The 27,092-nt window shown below is 54.9% G+C and overlaps 1 protein-coding gene across 6 annotated transcripts in view; it reads left to right on the top strand.

The window, feature by feature from the left end:
* Positions 1-27,092, top strand: part of ANKRD11 (ankyrin repeat domain containing 11) — a 126,700-nt gene that overhangs the window by 88,505 nt on the left and 11,103 nt on the right. For all 6 annotated transcript variants that reach the window (XM_059481179.1, XM_059481183.1, XM_059481184.1 and 3 more), the window contains exons 3-8: positions 6,024-6,168; positions 13,086-13,224; positions 22,586-22,756; positions 23,804-24,007; positions 26,031-26,173; positions 26,826-26,973. In XM_059481179.1, coding sequence (XP_059337162.1) covers positions 6,082-6,168; positions 13,086-13,224; positions 22,586-22,756; positions 23,804-24,007; positions 26,031-26,173; positions 26,826-26,973 — 892 coding nt within the window. In that variant the 5' untranslated portion in view covers positions 6,024-6,081. The remainder of the gene's footprint in view (positions 1-6,023; positions 6,169-13,085; positions 13,225-22,585; positions 22,757-23,803; positions 24,008-26,030; positions 26,174-26,825; positions 26,974-27,092) is intronic.

Raw genomic sequence — 27,092 nt, 5'->3', positions numbered from 1 at the left:
AGCCTGGCTAGCAGTGCTGCAGCTGCCTTCCTGTAGCACTCTGGCTGCTCCAGAGGTTTCCACATCACAGCTAATCCTGCTCCCAGACCACAGCCCTGAGCTCTGACTCAACGAGCAGTTTTGTAACTTGGCCAGGACCCAGATCATCGGCAGCATCCCGAAATGGAGCAATAGCAGAGGCAGCTGTGGAGGGATAATTGAGGGAAGGGTTTGTGGGAAAAATTGCTCCCGGAGAAACCACACAGGCGAGTGGCTGCTTGTGGGTGCAGGGCTCTGTCAGAGCTCTTCTCCTTTGGATTTTGTGTCTCCTGAGAATGGTCCCAGCTGGAAGATTCTGAATCACAGTGTGGTTGAGCAGAAATTTCCAAATATAATCCTGTTAAATAGCAACACTTGGTGCAGTAGAAATGTGTTGAGTTGTCAGAATTGGAGACCACTGCTCTCTTGCTGGGACAGGAGGAGACACTGGGAGGTCACAGGTGTGGGGTTGTGGCTTGAATTGAGCCCCTTAGCTGGGATGGGCCCACGTGGTGGAGCCATACTGGAGGACCATGGGGGAGATGGACCTTCATGGTGCCCAGCAAGGCCATGGGCATCATCTTCATGGTGATCCTTGGAGACCTGGGTGCACATCCATGTGCAGCCTCAGCTGCTCCACTCTGTTGTTTTCTGCAGGTCCTGAGGAACTCTGGGAAGGGGCATCTGTCCCACAAAAGATTGAAAGAGTAGCAGCTGCTGTAATTCAGGAATATTATTTAATTCAGTTTAATTTAAGTAACTTAGGCTGCAGGATCATTGTATTTTGTTACAGTGAGGGTGGTGAGGCCCTGGCACAGGTAGCCCAGAGCAGCTGTGGCTGCCCCATCCCTGGAAGTGTCCAAGGCCAGGGTTTGGAGCACTCTGATGTACTGAAGGTGTCCCTGCCCGTGGCAGGGCTGGAATGAGATGGCTTTAAGGTCCCTCCTGTCCCAGTCTGGCATTCCATGGTTCCAGCTTAGTGAGTTTGCTTGGCTGCTGTGTGTTTGAGAGAGCAGCAAGCCTTGCCCAAGCCAGTCCTTACAAGATAATCAGGAGGTCAGCATGTATGGGGTAAGGAATAAATATTTTTGGAAAGGTGGAAGGAAGGACAGTTACTTGGGACCAGGCAGTGACTGAGAACAGGAAAGGAAAAGCCCAGCAAAGAGGTGAAGAAAGATGTGTCATCTCTAAGACCTCCTAACAAGGAGTGACATTCCCTTTCAAAAGCCAGGAACAAACAGGTGACAGGCCCCCAGGGTGAGGAAGGGTGAGGACATGGTGGAGCTGTGAGAGCAGGGTGGGCCCAGCTGTGACACAGGTGACAGTGCTGCCCCACCGAGTGCCCTCCAGGGAACTCCATCCTCCTTGGTCTGAGTTCTGGCTCTGGGAATCAACACCTCACACTGCTCTATCTCAGTAATAGCTGATCTTTGTGATTACCCATGTCAGGTGCTGGGGAAACCACCTGTGTTTGCTGGGCAGGTTTGCAGGGCTCCTGCTGCTCCAGCCGTGTGTACTCACTGTGGAAAGCCATGGACTTTGCTCTTCCGGAGCTGATCTGGAGCACAAAGAGCAATTGTTCCTTGTTCCCCGAGCTGCGCTCGTGCTGCTGCTCACAGGCACTTCTGGGGACTGACTGTGCCTCGTGTTGGCCAGGCAGGTGGGGATTGCCTGGTGCAGGGCAATGGTGGAGCAGCCTGAGCACGCAGCGGGGCTGGGCCGAGGCTGGGACAGTTTTCAGAAGCTGTGGCTGCCTCACCCCTGGAAGTGTTGGGCAGGGATTGGAGCAACTTGCTGTAGTGGAAGGTGTCCCTGCCCATGGCAGGGGGTGGAAAGGGATGAGCTTTGAGGTCACTTCCAACCTAAACCGTTCTGGGATTCAGTGGTTCTGTGTGTTGAAGGACATCAGCTCTTGGTTTTTTGCCTTTGCTTTCCAGAGCTGGGGGACAAGTGTCAAGTTGTGGGTGTGAGTTATTAATTTAAGGCAATTTTCAGAGATTTAAGACAGCATCCTTAAAAGGAGACTGAAGTATTGAAATTTTCGTTTTTCACAGGCTTGTTCCTATTCCAACCTTTTCAGACCAAACAAATGTGTTGGATCTGTGCAAATAATGTCTGGGGCTCTAATTGCATCGGGGGTTTGCACGGGCAGGAGCCTCCAGCCAGCTCCCTCCTATTCTGGCATTTAAAGAAGGCTCCACAATCTTTTTTACTCCAAGCTGGCGGGGTGCAGGCAGGCTGCAGTGCACAGATCGTGGGCATGAGCTCATTTGTTGTGGCTTCACATTGAATGGCAGGAGTTTGGCTGCTCTGCAGGAGGGCAGGGAAGGAGGGCTGGGTCCAGGAAAGGCTGTCATTCCCCTTGGAGATGCATCTGGAAATGCTCTTTATTCTTTCCTCTGAGAGTGGGGAGGCTGCCCAGAGCAGCTGCCCCATCCCTGGCAGTGCCCAAGGCCAGGCTGGAAGGGCTTGGAGCAGCCTGGGACAGTGGAAGGTGTCCCTGCCCAGGGCACGGATGAGGATGTTGGGGTGCTGCTCGCTGGTTCCATGGAGCAGGAGGGGCAGGGATGGGGAGTTAAATGTCCCTAGGGTTGGTTAATGAGGAGCTCTCTCCTGTCAAGCCCAGAGTTGTCTGGCAGGGCTGGAGTCTGTCTGTGGGCTTTGTCTTTGTTCCTTGTCCCTGTCCCAGTTTGCCCGTGTCCTTCACTGGGAGCAGTCCTGGCTGATGGGTGCCACAGCTCCCACGCTGCCTCCTGGCTGCCCACATGGCCTGGGGTTGGGGCCAGCAGTGCTTTCATCCTCCTCCTCCTCCTCTTTCTCCTCCCTCCAGGGGGCAGAGGACGCCCTCTTCCCTTTCAGGACCTTTTGAGGTCCTTCACAGACATATTTGGTCTCAGTGTGTGGCTTGGACTTGGTATGCCCTGGGCAAAATAAAAACCATTTTCCACTGTTTCCTTGGCCCAGTGAGGGGCCAGGGGACGATGGTGGGTGTGTGTGTGTGCCCGGGGCTGGCTCTGCAGAGCCCTGCCATTCATTCCCAGCCTCATTCCTCATGGCTCCAGCCCTGCTCCTGATGGTGTTCCAGAGTCCTGTTCCTCCATCCTCTGGGAGGGTGTTCAGGGTGCCCTGGGAGCTCTGACCCCCACCCAGGCTCCAGTGCAGAGCAGGGTGGCCGGGCTGGGTGTCAGCCCTGCTCTCCCAGCTGGCAGTGCTCCATGGGCTGGCACCACCACAGCCTTCCCTGCTGGATCCAGCCATCCCGGAGCAGCAGGAGCTGCCATTCCCAGCCCAGTGCATTCAGGGCAGGCTCCCCCTCTCTGTTTGCCAGGGGGCTGAGTGGGACCCAGCCTCTCCAGCAGCAGGGTCTGGGGGCCTGGTGTGCACCGGGCTGGCCCCTGGCCAGGGGTAAACAGCTCCTTTGTTTTCCTGGAGAAGTACGAGGGATTATATTCTGTTGAGCTCACTCGGTCTCCCACTTGCTATTGTGCAGCCACATGTAACGGGCTGCTCCGAGGAGCTGAGTTAATTGTTTGTGAAATAGGAAGGGTGCTGCTTGTCTCCTGCAGGGAGGTGAGCTTGAGAGGGGCATCCTAGAAAGGGGGTGCCTCATCCAGCTCCTAAACCAGGAGGGATTGAAGCCAAATTGGTTCTGCAGCCCTGGATTTGCCACTCTGCAAATGCTGTCTCGAGCTGGGAATCTGTGCCTCCCCTCTGACTCTTATTAAACGTGCTTAAAAATGAAACGAACTTATTAAACGTGCTTAAAAATGAAAGGAAGGCAGCGTCGTTGTCGGTAATTGTTGTGCAAATGTGATACTCCCTGCAAGCTGTGGAACAGGCCAGGGCTGTGTTTACCCGGAGAGGCAGCCGGCTTTCCAAGTGTAATGAGTCAGCTCCGCGAACAGAAGGGGCGCAGAATTAATCTGGCATCCGTCTGGCCTTTTCTCAGTTAAACAGGTTTTGGAAGCTCCACGTGAATAGGTGCCTACCCTGGTACAAGCAGCCACAAAGGCTTGGGAGTGGGCATGGTTTTTTGGGAATCCATTGGCAGTGAGGATCCTGGGGCAGTGATGTGGGGCTGGGTTTGGGAGCAGAGCGTGGCTGGTCCCACCGTCAGCAGAGGTGAGGCTGCTTGGGTTTAATATCCAATTTATTTAATATAAATAAATTTCCCTCGCCCAGCACTTCCTCTGAATTTCCACCTCTCAGATTTGCAGTGAATATTGAAGGGAATATTGTCCCCTGCTCCTGCCTCCTCCCAGGCACACACTCCTGTCTCCTGGATCTGCACCTTAATGAGCCCCTGTAAGAGAAACTGAGGGGAAATAATTCTGACATGTTCCCAGCTGGCTAATGATGCCTGGCAGAGGGAGATTGCTGGGGCTGGGCATGGCTGCAGGGACCCAGTGGATGTGGAGGGGACCCTGTGGGCTCTGCTGGGCTGTCCCAAAGCTCAGCTGTCCCTGTGTCCAGCAGGGGGGCACAAGGAGGTGTTTTCTCAGTTCCCAGAGTTTTGTTCCTAAATACAGGATATGAAATATGGCATAACAGCCTTTACACAGCCAGGCAGAGGAGCTGGGCTGGAGAATCAGCTGCCTCGGGAATCAAAGTCTCCTGCTGGAAACCCCAGCGCTGTCTGTGCCTGGTGGGAATTTGTGCTGCTTCACACAAATTTGGCTGGGCTGGGGCCTCTGAACCACCTTTAAAAACAAAACCAAAAAAACCAACCCAAAGTGTCCCAAGGCCTCTGAGGCGTAAATGGAACAAAAATTTTGAAGGGATTTCCAGAGAACTTGTAAATACAAGACTTCTGTCTCTCCTCTCTAAGAATTCCCATCTCCCTGGACAATTTGCTGCAGTTGTAGCTCTGCAGAGCTGCTGCTGTAAATGGTAAATGGTGCAGTTCAGGGCTGGCAGGTGACAATTATGTTGGGAGAAGTTCCTGTCTGTGCCACTCCAGCCTCAGGCCAGGAGCCCAGTTGCTGTTGGGGGTCACTCCTCACAGATACCCCACTCCACTGATGCTCTCCAGCCTCTGGTGTGGGGAGAGATGTTCCTGTTCACCTGAGAGGGCTGTGCCTGCCGCTGGTGTTCTGAGCCCTGCTCCAGCTGTATTTCACATGGCACTTGTCTTCCCAGCCCTGTACCCAGCAACCCAGGAGGAGCAGGAGCTTTGTCCTCTCCAGGTTGGCTTTGCCAGGCCAAGGTGCAGGGCAGGGTGAGGAGCCTGGAACACCGAGCCCTCCGTGCTCCCTGCTCCTGCCTCACAATGGCAGCTCGTTCAGAAAGTGCATCTTTAATGGAGGGTTTGTAATTTGTTTGGTTCTGCAGGTGTGTCTGGGAATTCAGTGTGGCAAACTGGGGTGCAGGGCTCTCACGTTCAGGACACACTGCATCAGGCTGTGTGTGCCCTTGGGGTGATGCTGTGCATGAAGAGCAGCAGGGCTGTTGATCTTTGGTGGGATTTGATCCCTTCTGGGCTGTTCCTTGCATAGGAAACAAGCTGTGTCTGGAGCTGCAGGATCCACTTTGGAGTTGGCCTCTTCTCCCAGAAACAAGTGATAGGATGAGAGGAACCAGCCTCAGGCTGTGCCAGGGGAGGTCCAGGTTGGACACCAGGAGGAATTTCTTCATGGCAGGGATTGTCAGGCATTGGAAGGGTCTGCCTGGGGAGATGGCAGAGTTCTCTTGCCTGGAGGTGTCATCCAAGGAAGGCCTGGACGTGGCACTGAGTGCTCTGGGCTGGTTTCAGGCTGGGATTGGGCACAGGTTGGACTCAGTGCTCTGGGAGCTCTTTTCCAGGCTGTGATTCCTTGCAGCACCTCTGTTGCTCTCTGGGTAGGTGGCAGGAGCCTGACACCTCATTCATTTTCCTCATTTGAGGGTGCTCTGCCGTGCTGGTGTTGCCATGCAGGGGTTGGGAGGGGGATTTTTATCCTTGTTTTTCCCCCCACAATGGAGAGGCCCTCTGAGATGTCTGACCTCCCTTCTCCTCTCTCCTGCAGACGGTTGATGATGAGGCGATGGCAGCATAAATGAAGATCAAGTAAGGAAGGCAGAACGATGCCCAAGGGTGGGTGTTCTAAAACACCACAGTCAGAAGATTTCTCTCTCAGCAACGACATGGTGGAGAAACAAACGGGGAAAAAGGTAAAGTGTCTGGGCCGCCTGCCCTCCTTTGGGTGCTGCTCTTTGAGCCGGAGCTGTGAGGCCATGGCATTGTTTGACATGGCTGGAGGTTTCCCTGGCTCTTTCCTGGGCATTTACACTGGTGTGCTGGTGCTCTGCCAGCTGATGGCGTTGGGTTTGTTCCCCTGTGGCTGCAATCCTTCCCAGGAATTGCTGTGCTCTCCTGGGCCCGAGTCACCTGAGCAGCAGGGGCTGCTTTGGAAGATTCTCTTTTCCAAGTTCTGTGTGTTTTTAGGGGTTTCTGCACTCAGCTGTGGAGAGCTCAGTGATGTGGTGATGGTGCAAGTGTGTGCTGGGCGAGGGAGGAGCTTCTCCTCCTCCGGGTGGAAATGCAGGTCCTTGTCAGCACGGCTGCTCTGGCTTTCCCAGCAGCGCTGCTGGACCAGGCCTGGGAGCTGCTCTGCTGAAACTGCTGCTCTGAGAGTTGGTCTGAGGTGGTGTCTGGTTTTTGGCGTGGCTTAGGTGAAACTGCTGAGATGAAATCTGAGTTTGAGGGTAAATACCTCCACACTTCTCCTCTTCATCCAATTTTGCTCCAGGCATGAGCCCAGTCTGCTCTCATTCAGCTTTCTCCCCCCTTCTCAGTATCAGTCATTTCCAGTCAATAGCTGTGCAGAAAACTGTGCAAATGTTACCTTGAAATAAACATGAAAACCTACATCTACTGAATTCTGCTAAGGAACAAATCCCAACCACTTCCCTTTCATCTCCCTGCTCCAGTTTCTCAGCATTCCCCTGGGAGTTTCTGCCCGGGAGCTGAAGCTGAGCACGGAGAGCCCCAGCTCCGTCACTTCCCCTGCAATCCCACCCAGTGATGGCAGTAACTCCTTCTATGACCGAGTTCGTGTTAGTGACAAAATGAGAAAAGTACAAAATAACCAGCAGGAAAATCCAGCGGGATTTGGTTATGGAGCACCTTGGTGGCATCTGCCCCATCCTCTGTGTGTCACTGCAGGTGCAGGAGTGCTGTGGGGCTCTGGGACGGGCAGATCTGGGCTCAGGGATGTTGGAGGGGGAGCAGCTGCCCAGCAGCATCGGGGAGGTGCCAGCCTTTGCCCTGGCAGAGCAGGCAGTGCCCAGCAGTGCAGGGTATGTAAATACAGGGTAAGAGGCTTAATGCTGGCGCAGGTGCTCGGGGAGGAGAGGCTCAGTTGGAATATGAATCAGCTCCCATTTTATGCCGTGCACTCCGGCAGCTCAGAGCTGTGTGTTATTTACAGAGCAGGTTTGGCGAGCGGCGCGGGGCACGCCGGGAAGCGCGGTTATCTCCTGCTGGCTAAAGAACTGGGCCACAATTCCTGCTCCCTTCCAAGTGCCACCGAGGGGACAGGGCAGGGCTGCTGCTCCCTGCTCACTTCTGCCTTTTTCACAGGCCCTTGTCTTGCAGGGGCTGAGCTGAGCTCAGCCTGAGTGGCTTTTGCCCTGTTTCTGTTTCTGGTTAATTCTGAGGCTGAGCTGGAGCAGTGACTCAGGGGAAAAGCACTTCGACCTCCTCCCTGCAGACGCTGTTGTACCTGCCTGTCAGCAAGCGCTGCCTCGCATTTATCTTGCCTTTGTCAACACGTTCAAAGGCCCGAGCTGGGACTTGGCACAGCTTCCCTGGCAGGCTGAGAGGGAGGGCAGAGCCCGGGTCAGGCTCAGGGACCCGCCGTGGGCACGGGGAGAGTGTGGCAAAGTGATGCCAGCCAAGCGTTCTCCTGTTAATGGCACCCTAGGATCAGTGGTTGGTTTAGCATTAAACAGGCTTTACCTGCCTGGGCTCTGCGGCTCTGGCAGATGGAGAGGGGTCCTGGTGCTGCACTGGGCTGAGTACCACAGGGGACGGGGGGCTGGCCTTGAGCTGAAAAAGAGCAGGTTTAGATGGAATATTGGCAAGGAATTCTTCCCTGTGAGGGTGCTGAGGCCTTGGCACAGGGTGCCCAGAGAAGCTGTGGCTGCCTCTGGATCCCTGCAATTGTCCAAGGCCAGGCTGGATGGGGCTTGGAGCAACCTGGGATGGTGGAAGGTGTCCCTGCCATGGCAGGAGGTGGAACCAGAGGAGTTTTGAGGTCCCTTCCCACCCAGACCATTCCAGAATTCTGTGCTCACCAGCTTATTCTGTGATCCCCAGCTTTTGCACCTGAGTTCCATGCTCCATCATGTACCAGGCTCCCAGGGGAGCTGCCCTGCCCCAAGGGCTCCTGCTTGGAGGAGCAGCTCCTGTGTGCTGCAGCAGAGCTCCTTAAAGGAGGGCACCCCTGGCTCTCTGCTCCCTGCCCCTCCACGGGAGGGCCTTAGGAACCAGTGGGATGCAGCCCTGAGAGGGAGGAGGATTAAAGAGCCTGTCTGAGGGGTTGGGTGCTCCGTTGGGTGAGGAGCTGTTTCTCCCAGGGTTACTGGAGCCCTTATAAGGCTGCACAAGCCTGCCCGGGGCGGGCACTGGCAGCCCCCGAGCTCCTCCTGCTCCCTTCAGCCTGGAGGTTTTGTAAAAATCTGCATGCCATATATGAATAATTCTCCTTTCTGGTCTAGATCCACAGATCCCCGTAGCAGGAGGAGATTACTCATGGCTGAGGCAGAGCAGAGCACCACAGCAAGGGTTATATCAGTTGTCAGAAGCATTTCCTGGAGGGCCTGGCCTGGCTGCGTGGTTACGCCGTGTGCTCAGCACAGCCTTTGCCTCTTTATGGGGAAATGCTCCCTCTTGCACAGTCAAAAGTGCATTTTTGCTGCAGTGAGCACCAAGCAGAACAGCACTTACCCCGGCTTTTGCTTGTAGGAGCTGGCAGAGGTTAAAAAAATGGAGGTTTTTCTCCTTCCCCTTCACCCCTTTTCAGGAAAGGGAACGTGGTCCTTATTTTTTGTTTCTTCGTGACTCTGTTGTGCTGTCAGGGCTTTCCAGACTGGATGAGTGAGTGCTGGGCTCTGTGTCCAGCACAGAGTCACCCACTGGGGTGTGAACCCTGCAGGGGTGTCTGGGTGACTGAAGAGATGACATTTCAGTGAAGTTAATCAGCCTGTGCTCATCACTGGCTCACATTTCTTACAAACTTTGGTGCCTGAGGCTCACAGGGATGGGGCTTCAGCTCCAGTCACCTCCATGTTTCATTGCAGCATTGATAACAACACAAATTCAAACTTTCTGGCATTCTGTGTGTGCTTGTGTTGTGCTCTGGCTTTGGGAAGGCTTCGAGGGGCCCGGATTTAGGGAATTGTTTGGTTTTCACCACATCCAGTTGCTTTCTGGGTAAAACCGAGTCCATTCCTTTCTGTGGTACAGGGTGGGAACCTTCTGCAGAGCCAGGGCAGAGCCAGTGGTGCAGGGAAAGTCCCTCTGTGGCAGCATTTGCTCTGTGCAGCATTTGCTCTGTGCTCTGTTTGCCCACAGCAGGAGTCTGACGTGGGCATGGCCTGGGGCACCGGCCTTGGAGCCCTCCTGGGCCTCTCCTGCCAGGCTCCCCGGGCTGGTTTTGCTCATTGCTGCCTAATTTTTACTGACATCACAACCTGAAATGCTGGGAGCCCATTTTGGAGAACAAAGGGCTTTGGGGATTTCCATGGCTGGCAGTGCAAGTCTCTGCATAAGCACTGGGCTGCGAGTCAGGCTCTGTCTGAGCAGGGTGACGGGGCTGGAAATACAGATTTCTTTGCATGGCTTTGTAAATCATACAATCATGGGCTGGTTTGGGTTGGAAGGGACCTTAAAGCTCATCTTTGAGGTTGCTCAGAGCCCTATCTCAATGGCTCTGTCTGGCAGAAATCTGCATCAGAAAACCCCACAGGATTGTTTTTGCTCTGAGGACTGGCCTCTGGCCAGGCTGTGTGTCACAAGTGCCCTGAGCAGATTGCTATCAGGGTCTGTGGTGCTGATGGGAGAAGCCCTTCCATCCCCACCCTGCAGCATCTCACCCTGGGTGGCTGCTGGGGCCGGTTCCTGGTGGGTTTGTGTTCCAACCACAGCAGCTGAGAGCAGCTTGTGGTGCATGGTTTCACTTTTGCAAGAGGAGCTCAAGGTGGGTTGTTACTCATACAGTAACTCTCCTGCAAGTGTGATGTGGCAGGAGGGGATTTTTTCTGCACTCCCAGCTGCTCACTGCCCTTTGCCAAAGCAGCTTTTATTAACACCTGCAAAGGGGAGTTTGCTGCTGCTGAGTTCTCAACTCTTCCCCGTCCCAAACTCCTGTCCTGGCCTTGGAGAGCCCCAGCCCTTACACAGGGCTGTTCATACAGGTTTCTCTGCAGTGTTGAGGCCAGGCTGGATGGGGCTCTGAGCAGCCTGATCTAGTGGAAGGTGTCTCTGCCCATGGCAAAAAGGGTTGGGATGAGATAAGCTTTGAGGTCTCTTCCAAGCCAAACCATTCCAGGATTTTGTGATTCTAATTTGGATTTGTTCCATTTGTGAAACCTGATTCCAGTGAGTCTGAGCTTACTTTAAACATGAGAAGGCCTAAAAATGAAACCAGGTTTTACTCGAGTAAAGGACGACATTCTTCATTACAGAATTGGAAATAATTAGGGAAGTAAAGCTTAAAATAAGAAAAGGAAAACTTTCAGGAGTTGAACTCTCCAGCTGCCTTGATGTTCCACCCAGTGCTGCAGGCATCCCCAGCAGGTCTCTGCTTTCCAGGGGGAAGCAAAGTCTGGATCTTCCTTGCTCCAATTAGTAGGAAAGGTTATGGTGGTGCTGCTGTGGGAATGGATCTTCAAAGCGGCGCCGGCGCTGCCGTGGCTGCCTGCTGCAGGATTGTGCTGAGCTGGCTGCAGCAGCAGCTCCAGCCCTGGGGTGCATGCAGAGGGAGCTCTGCCCAGGCCTGCCCAGCACCAGGATTCACATGGGCACTGCCAGGGCCACGCTGGGCTCCCCTCTGCTCTCACAGGGTTTGTTCATGGCTCCTCTGCTCTGCCTCTCCTCCCGCTGGGAGATTTTAGCAACCTGGCTTTAAACTAACAAAGGGGAGGGTTAGATGGGATATTGGGAAAGAATCTTGCCCTGTGAGGATGGTGAGGTCCTGGCACAGGTGCCCAGAGCAGCTGTGGCTGCCCCTGGATCCCTGAAGTGCCCAAGGCCATGTTGGACAGGGTTTGGAACACCCTGGGACAGTGGAAGGTGCCCCTGCCCAGGACAGGGCTTGGAACACGATGAACTTTGAGGTCTCTTCCAACCCAAACAATTCCATGATTCAGACTTCTGGAATGAGCTGTATTTTTACCTGTCCTACCCTTTTTCTCACTCCTGAGTGAGTGCACGGAGATCCCAGGCAGCATTAATCCAGCAGAAAACCTACCTGTGTGTCTGAGAGCATCACTGAGATGCTTCTTGAACTCTGACAGCCTTGGTGCCCTGACTGCTTCACCCTGGAGGAACCTCACAGACTCCTGTCTGAAGTGTTCCGAGATGCCTTTTATTCAGGTAGATGTAAGGAAAAGTTCAGACTGTGAATGGATACTCTGGAAAAAAGTGCATTATTTATTTGGTGGCTTTTTTTTCAGGCAATATACACATTTTACTTTATTCCTTTGATAAAATATTTCATAGAATTGTAGAACTAGGACAGAGCAGGGTACCTGCTCACAACATGACATTCCTGGCAGCTGATGGAAGCCCTCTGCCCTCACTGCCACCTCAGAGCAGTAGAAGTGGCATCATTTTTTAGTTTGAACTATTTTTGTTCACCTCGGAAAGCATAAAAAGCAAAAGCTTTTCAGTCGGGAGGGCTGGGAGGAAATGCTGGAGTGTTTATTTTGGCTGTGGGGCTCAGTCCCGTGGCCGCAGGGCCATGCTCTCCAGCAGGGCTGGCCTCGCTGGGGCTCCGAGCGTGTCTTGGCTGCCTCCCTCCACACAGCCCTGTCGGGCAGGTTTGTTTCTCTGGCTTTACCAAAAAAGGGATTCCCCAGCCCATTTCCTTCATCCCCTGGGGCAGCTCAGGGGCTGCTCTCTCCTCTGTGGGTGAGCTCTGGCTGCAGACAGGCACGGAAAGGGGAAGGAGCGACGCGCACGGTGACAGTGACACCGCAGTCCTGTGACTGCTGCCACTGGGGCACCTGCCAGGAGCTGCCAGGGCCAGGCTGAGGGACTGTGCCTCTCTAAACAAGGGAGTGCTCTAGGCTGGCTCCTCTGAGCTTCCAGCCAGCTCTGGCATGATTTTGTGTGCTGAGGTTCTTGTGTTTCATCTCACTCTGCCTCTCAAGCACAGAGTCTGGGTTTTGCTGGGTTGTTGAAATCAGGTCTGTGACAAAGCTGCTTGTGCTGCCCTTGTTGTTCAGGCAGGGGCACAGTGGTCAGTCCAGAACTGCTCACTTTAAATAATCCTGTTCCTCACATACAAAAACACAGGGCATGACCTGGGGCTGTGCATTCCTGGCACACTGGGCTCCTGGAGTTTGAGCTGGGAACCAGCTCTCCCTGGTCAGGTGAAAAATCTCACCTGTCTCAGTTTCTGTAACTTTTGTTTGGGATGTTCATTCAAAATCTCTCCCTGCTTTTGAGCAGTTCACAGCATTTCTTCTTCGTATTATAATCCAGACCAGCCCAAACAAGCAGGACTGGTACAAAGCAGGAATGGGTCTTTCTTGTGGTGTGCTTGCATTTGGAAATCCTGAGATTCCCCCATCCCAGTCTGCCTTCCCTCTGTGCCCGCAGCTGTGTGCATCCTCAGCCTCACACAAAGGGTTGGCTTCGTTTTTCACAAGAATTGGTTGGAATTTGGCACACATAGCAGCCTTGATGGGCCTGGCTCTTCTCTGGTGCTGGTAGAGCTTTGTGTCTTGGTGGAGGCTGCCTTGGCAAACCCACAGCAGAAAGGGAAGAGATGTTCTGTGAGGCTTGTGCAGGATTGGGGGAATCAGGTGAGCACAGTGTGGAGGAGGCTCTTGTTGACCTGGGTCTCTTTTCTTTGCAGGATAAAGATAAAGTTTCTCTAACCAAGACTCCAAAGTTGGACCGGAGCGATGGCGGCAAAGAGGTGAAAGAGCGAGCGACCAAACGCAAGCTGCCTTTCACTGTCGGAACCAATGGAGATCAAAAGGACTCGGATACAGGTACAGCAATGCCTCATCCCACCCTCAAACCCCGGCTGCTGGGGGGCACACAGGCTCCAGAGTGCAGCCAATCCACAGGGAAATGCTGCACCAAATTCCCTGTGGTTTTTAATTGAAGGAAGAGGCACATGGACAAGGGGCTGGAGAGCTGCTCTGCTCCACATGTGCACATCTGTTCTTAGTGATGTTTGTAGGTGGACAAAGCCATGGCTGTGTCAGGAGATCCCCCATTCCTTCAGCTCTTGTCTGTTCTCCTTGTTTCTGATTACCCCAGTTCAGGAACTGTGGCTGGGACAAGCCATGGAGCAGGGCCTGCTTCTGAGAACTTGGAAAACAAGGGACTAAAGCTGAGTAGTCTTCAAAAGAAAATCAGCAAGTAGAATCTGGTCAAGCAGGTCAGTCTTGTAGCAGAAGAGTGGCTGGTGCATGAGGCTGCTGGATGGGCTGTTGGATTTGTTAGCAGTTGGGAAGAGCTGTCACAAAGCTTTGAGCATGGAGAAAATGGTATTGTTTGGTTGTAAGGGGCTGAGCTGTGGATTTCTGGGCAGAGATTTGTGTGGGTCCTTACTGTACATCCCTAAGAAGTGTGCATTTGGAAATGGTTGTGATAAAGCTCAGTGGTTGTGTAAAGAGATAAAAGGGGCTAAAAGTTGGGAACGTGCTGGCAAATGGCCCAAGGGCTGTGTTTGGTGGTGCTGTGTGTGGGGTGAGCCTGGCAGGTGGCCTGACGTGGGATGTGTCTCCTCTGCTTCAGGAGCCAGGAGGGCACATCTGGGAGGGCCAAGAGTGCCAGTGCAGCAGTGAGGGCTGTTCCAGGGGCAGGACACGTGGTGGTGACGTGTCCTGAGGGTGGCCCAGGGTCTCCATGGGTTTGTGTTCCTGAACTCCCTGTCTGGGGACAGAGTTTCCAAACGTTCATCAGTTCTCTTCAATGTGTCGGCCATTGGCGAGGTTTTGTGTTGCTGTGGTGTCTCCTTAGGGTGTGACTGGGGCCAGGCAGAGCTGATGAAGCAGAGCTGGAGCTGCTCTTTGTCAAGGGTGTTTGTGCCACATTCAGTGCTGGGTTGGGAGTTGAAGCCCACACTCGCTGCAGGGCTGTCTGACCCTCGTGACAGCTGGAGTGTCACGACAGGGATCTGCCTTTCCCAGGGCTCCAGGCTCTCTCTGGCTGCAGAGATGTTGGAAATGTTTGCACTGGCAGCAGTGAGAAGGAAACCAAATGCAGAGGAGAGCAGAGAGAGCTGCTGGGACAGGCTGTGGCTGCTGGGTGGGAGCAGCAGCCCATGAGCCCCCCCTGCCCAGGGGTGCCCTGGTACCCCTGTGCTTTTGCAGCTGTGTGACTCTTATCTCAGACACATCCTCTCCTTCCTCTGCAGAGCTCTTCCTCTTCCTCTCCACAGCTCATCCTTCCTGGGGAAGTGGGTGAGCTGAGGGGCAGCAGCAGCCCAGCTCCCAGAGGAGACCCAGAGGGGTTCATGGCACCCATTTACAAACAAACTGGGCTCTCACAACCTCTGGGAAGGTGTATGGGAGGTGCAGGCAACCTGTTTTGTGGGGACTGGGGAGGAAGTGACTCAGCCACTGGGTTGGAGATCCCAGCAGCAATCAGTGTGCACAGTCAGGCTGGTGCTTAGCAGGAGCCTGTTTCTCATCCCTGTCATCGTTCACTCCAGCAGGAATCGGGTGCTGGAGGTGGGAAAAGACTTAGTGGAGATAGGAGAAGACTTCCTGGCACCTTGCTCTGCTCTTGCACCACCCCATTGCAACTGTGGGGTGTTTCAAGCCTGTGTGGTCCTTGGCCTGGCCCGAGGTAGAGGCAGGTACAGACGTGTTTGTGGTGCTCAGAAGCTGCACATTCTGGGGTGGAGAGGTGCCCCCAAGTCTGTGCTGGTGCCATCAGTGACACCTGGCTGAGGACACAGGTGTGACACACAGGACAGGCTTTTGTCTGGAGCAGAGGCTGCTGTGTTCCCCATGTTCCTGCAGCAGGGGGAGGCTGCTGCTGCTTGCTGTGCTCCTCAGCTCTGCTGCCAGCCTTCAGAGAAGTGGGATTGCACCATCGCTGACCCCGGCTGGTTTATGTAACGTGCTCCTGCTTCCCAGGCTGTGTCCATGGGCTGCTGTGTCTGCATGAGGGGGTGTGCCAGGATGTTCCACAGCCATGTGGAATTCAGCTGGAAGGACGTGGGAGCTAGCTGAGCTCTCTCCTTGCCTCTAGTGGGGTATTTTTCTCCTCTTCAAGTGTTTAAACAATAGCGTGGATCCTCATCCTGATGTGTTGCAGTGACTCATTTTCCTTAGCACGGTGTGTGTTGCTTTTTTCCCGGATGGCTCTGGCTAAGCCTTGACGTAGGTGCTCCATAGCTGGGGTGAGGAATATCAGAGGTGGGTTTGTCTCCCGTGGAAGGGCAGCACAACCTGCCCAGGCCAGGTGTGGGGCAGCAGCTGCTGCTGCAGGATGGCCGTGGGGTAGATGGGATATTGGGAAGGAATTCCTCCCTGTGAGGGTGCTGAGGGCCTGGCACAGGTGCCCAGAGCAGCTGTGGCTGCCCCTGGATGGGGCAAGGTTGGATAGGGCTTGGAGCACCCTGGGATAGGGGAAGGTGTCCCCCATGGCAAGGGGTGGGACTGGATGGGCTTTGGGGTCCCTTCCCACCCAAACCATTCCAGGATTCTGTGGGCTCCCAGAGGCACTACTGGCCAGCACTGTGCTGAGCCCATGGTTTGGGTACAGTTGGTTCTGAGCTAAATCTTTTAAAATAATCTTCCTCCAAATGGTTTCTAGAGCAACAATTCTGGCTCTCGGGTTCCTCAGAGTTAACTAAATAAACTGTCTTTAGGAAAAAAAAAATGGCATCGAGCCGTGAGCCTCCAGACTGTGCATGTTACAGCTCCAGCACTGTGGGAGCAGCATCTCTGTGCCTCAGACTTGTCCTCCTTCCCTCTCCTTCCCTAGTGTGGCATCTCCCCACATGCACAGGCGCTGCCCAGAGCCTACGTGCTGCCTGGCAGCCTCTGAACGAGCCCAGCCAGCTCTGCTCCCTCCCAGCAGCGTGCCAGGCTGCCCACAGCTCCCCGTGCTGGGAGGGGGCTTCAGACCGGCAGCACGGGTGGTTGTGGCACTCACAAACCCACAGAGCAGCAGCAGGGAGAGGGGAACGCTCCTGCTGGGCAGGCACCTGGCAGCAGAGGTGGGCACGGGCGCTGGCGCAGCGGCGCTGAGCCACGGCTGAGTCACGGCTGACTCAACGGCACCAGACTGCCGGGCACTCCCCACCTGCCCCGGGCTCTGCTCCACGGAGCCGCACCAACAGGTCCCTGCTGCACGGGGGGACAGGGAACGCTGCTGGGGAGCAGCTGGGAGGGCACGGAGAGCACAGCTCCCTGTGCCCGCTGCTCCTGAGGATGGGTTCCTTAGCTGGGTGGCACGCTGTCACTTGAGTCCCTTGGCTCGAGGTGCAGCTGTGGTTTCCAGGCCTTTAGTCATCAGCAGGGAGAGTTGGGGCTCAGTACAAATCTCAGAGAATGCTGAGATAATTTTGATCTCTGACAGCTCTCCCTGGCAGCTGGGAAGGGCTGAGTGAGGCTGGGTCAAAGCTGGTGGTCCCCAGCAGTGCTGGGAGCCCTGCTCTCTTTGGGGTCCCACTGCCTCCCTGGGTGCCCAGCTCCCTCCCTGTGTGTTCCAGTCCCTCCCTCTTTGTCCAGTTCCCTCCCCGTGTGTCCATCTCCTCCCCTGAGTGCTCTTGGAGGAATAAGGGAGGGAGGAGCCCCACCAGCTCTCCGAGCTGGTCTGTGCATCTCAACCTTCCTGGGCTCCGAGGGCTCTCCTGGTGCCCAGGGCTGATTCCAGGGGCTTGTGGCCGGCCAGGAGGTGCTGTGGTGGACAAGGGCCAGAGTGAATATGGTTGGCAGGAGCTGGCCTTGGAGCTTCAAACTCCTTCTCTCTAATCCCCCGAGGTTGTTACGTGACGCTAATTAGTAGGTTAGAAAATGCTTGATGAATCAGCTGACCCAAACCATCCTCTCCCGGAGCCGGCTGCTGCTTGCCTAATGCTGGAGTGTTTGGAGTGACACGGCATGGGAACGGGCTCGTTAGTCCCAGCTCGGCCAGGCTGGCCAGGGGATCCGTGAGAAGCAAATTGCTGCCTTATTAAAAAGGGCATCTGCAGCCCACAGTGGTGTTTGTGCCGCTCCCTGGGCCTGGCTGGCTCCGGTGTGTGCAGCTGGGGCTCGCAGGGGCTGCGCTGCAGCGGGGCTTTCTTTGCCTGTGTCATTTCAGTCCTTTTACTAAAATAGTAAGAAACTGTTCTCACCTAGCAACCAGGGAGAGAGTGAATGTCAGAGCTTCTCCCTTCCTCGCTGGGCTCCATAATGCCGGTACAGTGTGCAGAGCCTGGCACACAGCAGCCTTCAGATCACCCTGAGAAACTCCCCGTGTGCAGCAGCCATCTGGGGAGGGCTGCGCAGAAAACCAGGTCGTTTTATGATGGGAGCTGCCATAAATCTCCCTCCTCCCCCCTCATCACCTCCTTAACATGCAGAGGGAGAGGTTGCAGTGTGCTGTGTCTCTGTGAACCAAAATTCTATCAATGATGGCTTTTTCCTTAATACAAGAGCTTTTATCAGCGCTGTCTGCAGAGTGTCCTGGCCCCAGCTCCAGGAGGAGAGGGCTGGCCAGAGAGAGCCTTCCTCCCCCGTCCTCCCTCCTCCAGCTCTTTCTATTTCGTGGGAAATGAACGGTCTGGACTTGAAAATTGATCTTGCTCTGAATAACTCACTTTTAACATGGAGATTGTTGTTTGTGATGAAGCCTCTGGGTTGCTCTCACAGCACGTTGGGAGCCAGTGGCCATTCTGTGAAGGAGCTGCTTTTACACATCAGGGCACAGCTGTGGGGTCTGACCCACAAGGGTAGGGAGAGCACCTGGATTTGGACCACAGGCTGTCACACAGCATTAAACCCCTCTAGTCAAATTGTGTTTTAAAATACTGCAGCCAGTGGGGTGGGCCCTGCAGATCCTTGTCCCCAGGGAGCCCAGCTGAGCACTGGGGATGGTGGGCTCAGCTGCACACTGACATGGTTATAAAGGGGCTTGTTCCTCCTGCTGGCACCTTTTCTCTGCTCCTGACTCACAGCCAAGGTCTCCACCATCCTTTCCAGCAGTGTGGGATGAAGCTCTGGCTCTGGTTCTCCATCCTTCAGGTTGGGACGAGCTCCCCATTCTATGGGTGCAGCTTAGGGTGCCTTCTGTCAAGGCAGACCTTGCTTTTCCTCTTGTTTTCCTTTGTGGCACTAGGTTGATAAACCAGATCAGCTCCTGGCTGTGCCTCTGATCCATTGTGTGCAGTGTGCCCATGATCTCCTGGTGCCAGAGTGTCCCCCCAGCCGTGTTCTCTGCATTCCAGGGCTCTCCTGCTCACCCTCCTCACTGAGCTCTTCACCACTGAGTGCTCTGGTCTGTCCTGCTGCCCTCTCTTGTTTGTCCACCTGTGCCACGGTGCTGCTTCTGCCACCTCCAGCCTTCCCTCAGTCTGCTTGTCCTTCAGTCCTGGAGCGCCCCAGAGCCTTGGCACTGGTGGGACCGTGCTGCTGTCAGCCTTTCCCTCCTGAGCCAGGGGCCCACATTGCAGGTGCCCTGTGAGCCTGGGCAACCTCAGGGCTGGCCCTGCTCTGAGCCAGCGTGCTCCAGAAGGTTTCCTGCCCTGCAAGCTGTGCAGCAGGAATGAGTCACAGTTACGCAGGCCGGCCGGGCTGGGGGAGCGAGCGCAGCCCACCTGCTCTCCCGGGGGTGCAGTGCAGTCTCTGTTGCTGTCTGAGCCGCTCTAATTTATTCCTATTGATCTCTGGTGGTGCTGGCTGGGCTCAGCAGCGCCTGCCGAGCCCCTCTGGCCGCTGGGGCGGCACTCGGCGTGGCCGAGGCGCTCGGCACGAGCTGCTGCTGCTGCTGCTTTGGAGCTGGTATTTTTCCTCAGGGTTCCACCTCCCGTGCGTGTGTTGTCATGCCGAGCAGCAGGAGCAGATGCTTTCTGCATTACAGGGTGTGCTGTGTGCGTGGGGAGCGAGGGGCCGCGTGGCTCTGGTGTCCCCACGACCTGCCAGAGTCACACTGTGTGTGGAGAAACCTCTGAGAGGTTTTCCATCACTGCCCTGCTCTCCTCCTGCCCCTCTGTGTTGCAGCCGGGGCTGGGTTCAGCCTGTGTCTGCACACAGAGCCAGCCCAGCAGCTCTGAATCCCTCTCAATCAGCCCTGGGATCCCTATGGAGCTGCTGAGGCACTTCCAGCAGCCCTGGGTTTGTGCTCCCTATTGCAGCACTGCCTGGAGTCTCGTGTGGGCACCAGAACCACCCTCTGGGTGATGCTCAAACCCTTTGTCCTGGGAGTCTGCTCCTGCTCAGCCTTGGCAGCCTCTGGGGCTCGGTGGTGGAGGGCAGGAGCAGCTCCCAGCTCAGCTCCTGCTTTCCCCTTTAAGCTGCGCACGCGGTTCCTGCTGGCGTCAGCGCGAGGGAAGAGCCGAGCAGGATCCCCGAATTAAACCAGGGCTGCTGCTCGGGAGCTTTGCAGAAGGGCTGAAGCAAGCAGCAAACAAGCTGCTTTAAAAATAGCTGCATGGAGGTGTGGCTCATCCTGGGCTCACAGAGCATCCGTGGGCTGCCGTGGTCTTCTCCCGCTGGGATCTGTGTGCACGGTCCAGCTGCCGGCACTGAGGGCTGCCTGCCTGCACAGTGCCACTGGGTTTGTGCTTGCTGAAGGGGTTTCAGTGTCAAATGAGCTTTTTTTCTGTCAGCCAAGGTGGGTAACAGTGGGAGAGTTTCTCTCCAGTCTCTCTGTGTTGCTGCAAGATGTTCCAGAGGCGCAGTTATTTGGAGGCACAGGAGCAGCCTGCAGGAGCCAGCAGGCTGAGATCTCTGTGCAGGGACACCTTTAAATCTGCTGCAAATCTGATTCTGAGGAAAATCCTCTGGGCTGAAATAACACACGTGCAGCTCTGTGAGCCTGGGACCAGCCAGCCCAGTGCCAGGCAGGGCTCTCACCCTGCTGAGGCTCAGTATGGGAAGTGGATGATGGGAGCAGCTCTGGCTCCATCCTCTGCTTACATTTCAGATTAAGGATCTTGCTTTTGTGGTCCCTCCACATTGACTGAGGATTGTGCCAGGCAGGGAGCCGGGGGCTGCCACGCTGCCCATGCCATGGAGCCATAGAATCACAGACTCATGGCATGGTTTGGGTTGGAAGGGAGCTTAAAGCTCATCTCCACGCCCTGCTGTGGGCAGGTACAGCCTCCACTGGACCTTCAGGGTAGGGTGTCACACCAGGTCGCTCCAGGTCCCATCCAGCTGGCCCTGAGCCCTTCCCAGCAGGAAGCACGAGCCCGAGTCCTCGGCTGCCTCCCCATAGCGAGCGAGAGCGCGGCAGCCGCTTTCCAATTTATTTTTATCTTGTTGATCACATGCTTTGTAATGTTAAATGTTCTGTGGAGGAGGAAATTTCTGCAACTGCAGAATGAATAGGAGTTTAGGGGGGGTTTCGGTTGAACTTGATAATCAATTTTTGCAAATCCCAGGCTCGTGCTGACAACCTGCAGCAGCCCAGGGATATTAATGAAAATGTTCCCACTCTAATTGTGGCTCCGTACGTGCGGAGCAGCCCTGGGCATGGTGTGCTCCAGGGGCTCTGCTTGGTGGCACCGGCCAAGATGTGACCCCTCAAGCTCTTCATGCCTGGCTTTGGGGCATGGCTGGACGTGACCAGGGCCGGGGGAAGCCAGGCCTGGCTGAGCAGGGTTTAAGCAGCTTGGAGAGGTGCTGCACACATGGGTCAGGTGTCCGTGTGTCCCCTGGCAGGACACACAGCACAGCAGCACAGCTCCTGGAGCCACCCTGGCAAAGTTGTCTTCCCGTAAGCACGCTGGATTTAATTTTATTTTAAGCCATTAAAAAACTGTCCTAGGATCTGATTTCATCTTCCAGCTCTGTTACAGCTGCCAGGATGACCAAAATGTGGTTTCAGAGTAGACTGGGATTCGCCTTCAATGCAGACATGTTTCCAGGGCTTGCATTTCATAGAATTATGGAATGGTTTGGGTTGGGAAGGACCTTAAGACTGATCTCATCCCACCCCTACCACAGGCAGGGACACCTTCTGCAGGCTCCAAGCCCTGTCCAGCCTGGCCTTGGACACTGCCAGGAATGAGGCAGCTGCAGCTGCTCTGGGCAATGTGAAGGTGCCTCAGTACTTTCACCTTAATGAAAACCAGCAGTGCTGGTTTTTGGAGCACCCTGGGCTAGTGGAAGGTGTCCCTGCTCATGGGAGTGGGACTGGATGGGCTTCAAGGTTCCTTCCCACCCAACCATTCCATGGCTGTGTGACTGTGGTTTGGGGGTGCTTGCTCTTGTTCTCTCTGCTGGATGATTTAGGAGAGCAAGTATCAGGCTTTGGGATGACAAACCAGGCACTTCTGGGGTTTCTTCCTCACCTCCCCTCATGTTTGTTTGGGATTTTTTTGGTGGGTGCAGGTGGGTGCTCTGGGCCAGGTGGGAGCAGCCATTTTGGGAGGAGAGGACCAGCATGGTGCTGCCCACACCTGTTTGGCTGCAGCCTCCTTGCTATGATGATGATGATGATGAGATGGGTGTGATGGCCACATTTCTGAGCTGCCAGCCTGTATCTTTCAGCTCTCCTTGTTGATGCTGTTCAGTGCCTCCAGCTGGGTGATGGTGTCAGTCTGTCTGAGTAGGCTCCTCCAGGCACCCTGGCATGGGATGGAGGCTCCTCAGCAGGATGGGAGGTGCAGCACTGGCTGTGGCCCCTCAAAGGGTCTGTTTCCTCTTTCCTCTGCTGCTCTTTGGTTGTGGAGGAGAATGGGACGCTCTTGGAGGAGCAGGAGTGGGGCATATCCTGGCTGCACCTTTACTGCTGTGAGCCTGCTCCAGGTGCCAGTGCTCCCACTGCAGGGATCCATCAGGGATCATCCACAGGGATCCCTCCCTCAGCACAGGGATCCCTTCCTCAGCACAGGGATCCTTCCCTCAGCACAGGGATCCTTCCCTCAGCACAGGGATCCTTCCCTCAGCACAGGGATCCCTCCCTCAGCACAGGGATCCTTCCCTCAGCACAGGGATCCCTCCCTCAGCACAGGGATCCCTCCCTCAGCACAGGGATCCATCACCACAAGGATCCATCTCTCAGCACACAGATCCATCACCACAGGTATCTATCACCCACAGGGATCCCTCCCTCACCACAGGGATCCATCCGTCTCTTAGCACAAGCTTTGTGGATCTGTCATCCCACACTCAGACAGGAGCGTGTCTTTGGGCTCCAGTGGCACTGATGGCTTGTCCCCGTGTCCTTGTCCCACAGAGAAGCAGGGTCCCGAGCGGAAGAGGATTAAAAAGGAGCCCGCCACCAGGAAGCCGGGCCTGCTCTTCGGCATGGGCCTGTCGGGGATCCGGGCCGGGTACCCGCTCTCCGAGCGCCAGCAGGTCGCTCTCCTCATGCAGATGACAGCAGAAGAGTCTGCAAACAGCCCAGGTGAGCTGGGGGGTTGTTCTGAAGGGCGGGCAGGCAGCTGAAGGGAGCTGCAGCCAGGGGCTCCCAAATGTCCGAAATTCCCAATCCCCAGGGTCTCCAGAGGTTCAGCAGGACTGAGCTGCCACCCCTGGTTTGCTGCTCTCTGGGATCTCACTCCTTCCACAGGGCTCTGCAGCTGTGGTGTCGCTGGAATCTGCTCGTGGCTCTGGCTGCCCTTCCTTTTTCCAGGCTCCCTCGGGCCCAATCCAGGCACTCCCAGCCCGCCCTGGCTGCTCAGCGGGAGCTTTGCTTCCATGGGAGCCTCCTCCACCTCAGCTCTGTGTTTCCCACTGGCCTCTCAGGCTATCTCAGTAAAGGAGGATTGTGAATGAAGACAAAATACTATCCTCTGTAGGTTTTTAATGTTTCTTCTCTCAGAAGGGGATAAGATGTGTAACCACCAGAGCTGTAACTTGAGGTGTGGAGCAGCTGGAATGTGTTTACCACAGATTTTGTGTTCTAGTAATTTTTATCTGTTGCAAACATGCCCCCCCCCTTTTTTGGAGGCTCTGTGCTATCCTTGTGCTTGCATCCACATCCTACACACAACACTGCAGCTTTTAGCCAAAAAACCACCAATCTCACTGCTTGTGTTGCTGTTATTTGGGAAAACAAAAAGGGAAAAAGCTGCAGAGCATTCCTGTGTTCTCCCAGGAAATGCAGTCTCCTCCCAAGGCCATCAGGCCTCACATGTGCTTGGTAAAAGGCCACTTCCCTCGGGAGCTGAGGTTTGAGGGTAAGGAGCTGCATTGTGTGCTCCCAGATCACGGGATTGCCCACGGTGTTTGCCAGGACTGCAGCTCTCCAGTGGGTCTGGCAGCCCGAGATTCCCATCTCTGTGGGACACACAGGCTGCTCTGTTCACATCCACTCCAGAGCCTGGATTGCCTCTTGCTGCCTTGTGGTGAATATTTCGGGAAGAGCCAAACGTGATGCACGAGCTCCCTCTAAGGGCTTGGGAACTCCATAGAATGGCAGTCCCTGATGCTGTTTCTCACCTCCCTGCAGTTGACACAACACCAAAGCATCCCTCTCAGTCTACAGTTTGTCAGAAGGGAACTCCCAACTCTGCCTCCAAAACCAAAGATAAAGTAAATAAGAGAAACGAGCGAGGAGAGACTCGGCTGCACCGCGCTGCCATCCGCGGGGACGCCCGGCGCATCAAGGAGCTCATCATCGAGGGTGCAGATGTCAATGTGAAGGACTTTGCAGGTAACTGCCCAGGAATCCCAGCTTTCTTCCCACCTGCCCAGGAGTCCCAGCTTTCTTCCCACCTGGTTGCATGTTCCACCTCCAAGAATTACTCCCACCAGTAAAAGTAGTTTGTTTCTGACATGGGGTTGTGCCTTGGAAAGAGGGAATTTGCCAAAAATTGTGATTTTGCTCTTTGAAAAGAAAAAACAACAACAAAAACCCACATTAAAAAGCCCCCAAAGCATCAGTTTTATTGTTGGAGCTTGGGAGCAGAACTCCCAGGCTGTGCAGTCTGTTTGAGGTGGTGAAGCTGGGCTGGGCAGATCCAGAGAATCCCTGGAGCTGTTGTGGCTCACACACCAAAACTGTTCAGGCCACTCTGGACTGTTTCCTTCTGCTCTTCCATGGGGGTGCCATGTTGGAGGTCTGGAGGGTGATTTGCAAAGGGAGGTGGGCTGGTTTAGCTCTATTTTTACTTAAAATAGAAGGAATTACGTGCACAGAAATACTGCTGAGAGTGGGTTTGTGAAGTCAGCTCTCTGGAGTTGGGGGGCTGATGCCTGTGAATTTTTGGGAGTTGTTTTTAAGGACTGAATGTGGGGGTGCTGCTGATGGGGAGGGAATGTGAAGGGCAAAGTTAGGCTCCCACCAGACACCCAAGTTGGAGGATCTATTAACAATCCTGACCCTCAACTCAGGAGTTATTACCACCTCCTTCTTCTCCTCCTCCTCCTCCTCCTCCTCCTCCTCCTCCTCAGCAGTTCTGCCAGGCTCCTGCTCAGGGTGGTGGGATGAGATGGGAACAGCCCTGAGTCCTGCAGGGAGAAGGCAGCCACAGGATGCTGGTGAAGGGGTGATGAAGGTGCCATTCAGTGGGGCTGGATCAGCCTTTCTCCAGCACATCCCAGAGCTTGACTTTGCTCTTTGCTGTTCTCTTTGCATGATTTTGGGGCTATAAATAGACATGGCTGTTCCTCCACCCGTATGATTAATCCCAGTGCCAGACTGAAGTATCAGTTGTGATTAATTCCGGGCACAGGTGCCCCCTCCAAAGGCTCCCAGTGAAGGCAACGGAACGCGCTCCCACGGCGCTATCAGCAAAACACCGGAGCAGCCGCGCTGCCAAACTTCAAAACAGCCTCTGCTTAAAAATAGGCTGTGGAACACGATAAAATAGTTTGTTCTGTGCTCTTCAGAGGTTTGTTTGAGAGCTGGAGCTGCCATTACTGTGGAGAGGCTGCTGTTTGGTTTTCCCCCCAGCCCAGGCAGGTGTTTCTGTGTTTGGAGAGCACACAGAAAATCTGCGTGGGGGCTGTCTCCAGCCCTGTCTGTAGATCTGAGCTCAGGCCTGGTCTGAGCACCAGTTTCCCTTACAGAGGGCTTGGAACCTAAAGCCAAACCTAAAGGAGCTTCAGAGAAGGCTGGAGAGGGACATTTCACAGGACCACAGAGTGGCAGAACAAGAGGGAATGGCCTTAAGCTGACATAGGCAGGGTTAGATGGCATGTTAGGAAGAAATTCTTCCCTGGCACAGGTTGCTCAGAGAAGCTGTGGCTGCCCCATTGCTGGAAGCATTGAAGGCCAGATTGGAGGGGACTTGGAGCAGCCTGGGACAGGGGAAGGAGTCTCTGCCCATGGCTGGGGGTGGGAGTGGATTAGCTCTGAGGTCCCTTCCAACCCAAACCATTTTATGATGGTATAAAGGAGAACGCATTTATGACCTGCCTTTCGCATGACATCAGCAATTCTCCTTATTTCCCATATGAAACTTTTCCTTTCCAGGGACTGTGTCAGGTCTGGCAGATGCTCTGACTGCAGCACATGCCATGACCAGAGGGAGAAGGGGCATTGATGCTGTGACTGCCTGGCCGGAGTAGCGGGGCAGAGCTGCAGGTTCCTTCCTGCTGCACCACGGGGATCTGGGCAGACCCTTGGCCCTCAGAGCAGCACAGCCCTGCCCAGGCTGCCCCTGCAGGCTTTCCCCGTGTCTCAGTGTCACTGTGAGGGTGGTGCCATGTGCTGAGTGTCCCTGTCCTTGCAGGCTGGACGGCGCTGCACGAGGCCTGCAACCGGGGCTACTACGACGTGGCCAAGCAGCTGCTGGCGGCGGGCGCCGAGGTCAACACCAAGGGGCTGGACGATGACACCCCCCTGCACGACGCGGCCAACAATGGCCACTTCAAGGTCAGGCTGCTGCCATTCCCTGCCCTGCTTTAAACCACTCGCCTGGAAACGTGTGAAAACACAGAGATTTGGGTGGTTTTGTCTCGTTTCCCATGGAGGGGGCGGGAGGTTGTGTTCAAGGCCAGGCTGGACGGGGCCTGGGGCAGCCTGGGTTAGTGGAAGGGTCCCTGCCCATGGCATGGGATGGGCTTGAAGGTCCCTTCCAATCTAAATTATTCTCTGATTGTGTGAATTTCCCTGTTTCAGAGCTGTTGAGAATTTATCCCCCTGCACAGAGGGATAGTTCATCCTTCTGGAATTGAGACAGGAGCATGATTTTGTGCCTTGTTCTTCCCCCTTCTTTCCTGCCCAGGTTGGTTCTGAGAATCACAGAATCATTAAGGTTGGAAAAGGCCTCCCCGGTCATCAAGCCCAACCATTAACCTGCTGCTGCCAGTGCCCCACTAAACCCTGTTCCTAAATGTTTTTTGAACACTTCCAGGGATGGTGATTCCACCACTTCCCTGGGAATGTTGCTGGGACTTCTCTCTTATGTTAGTACCACAAGGCATGCCGTGAAGACACCAATTTTTTAGTTATGTATGAAAATCATGCAAAAAAACCTGGAATCAAAACATGGTGAGCATCCTCAAGCCTCAGTTTCTCTTTTCAGGTGGTGAAATTGTTGTTGCATTATGGAGGGAATCCTCATCAAAGCAACAGGAAGGGTGAGACGCCTTTGAAAGTAGCGAATTCTCCCACCATGGTGAACCTGCTCCTGGGGAAGACCACGTACCCCTCCAGTGAGGAGAGCTCCACAGGTGAGACTGGCCTTTCTGTGGCCATGGCAGTGACAGCTGTGGCCTGCAGCTGACACAGAGACCTCAGGAGGACAGGGAAGTCAGATGCTGCCATGGTCAGGAGCCCACCTGTGGCTGTA

This window comes from Ammospiza nelsoni, chromosome 13 (genome assembly GCF_027579445.1).
Source record: "Ammospiza nelsoni isolate bAmmNel1 chromosome 13, bAmmNel1.pri, whole genome shotgun sequence".
Classification (NCBI taxonomy): domain Eukaryota; kingdom Metazoa; phylum Chordata; class Aves; order Passeriformes; family Passerellidae; genus Ammospiza; species Ammospiza nelsoni.
The sequence above is the reverse complement of the archived record's forward strand: the minus strand, read 5'-3'. Positions and strand labels throughout refer to the sequence as shown.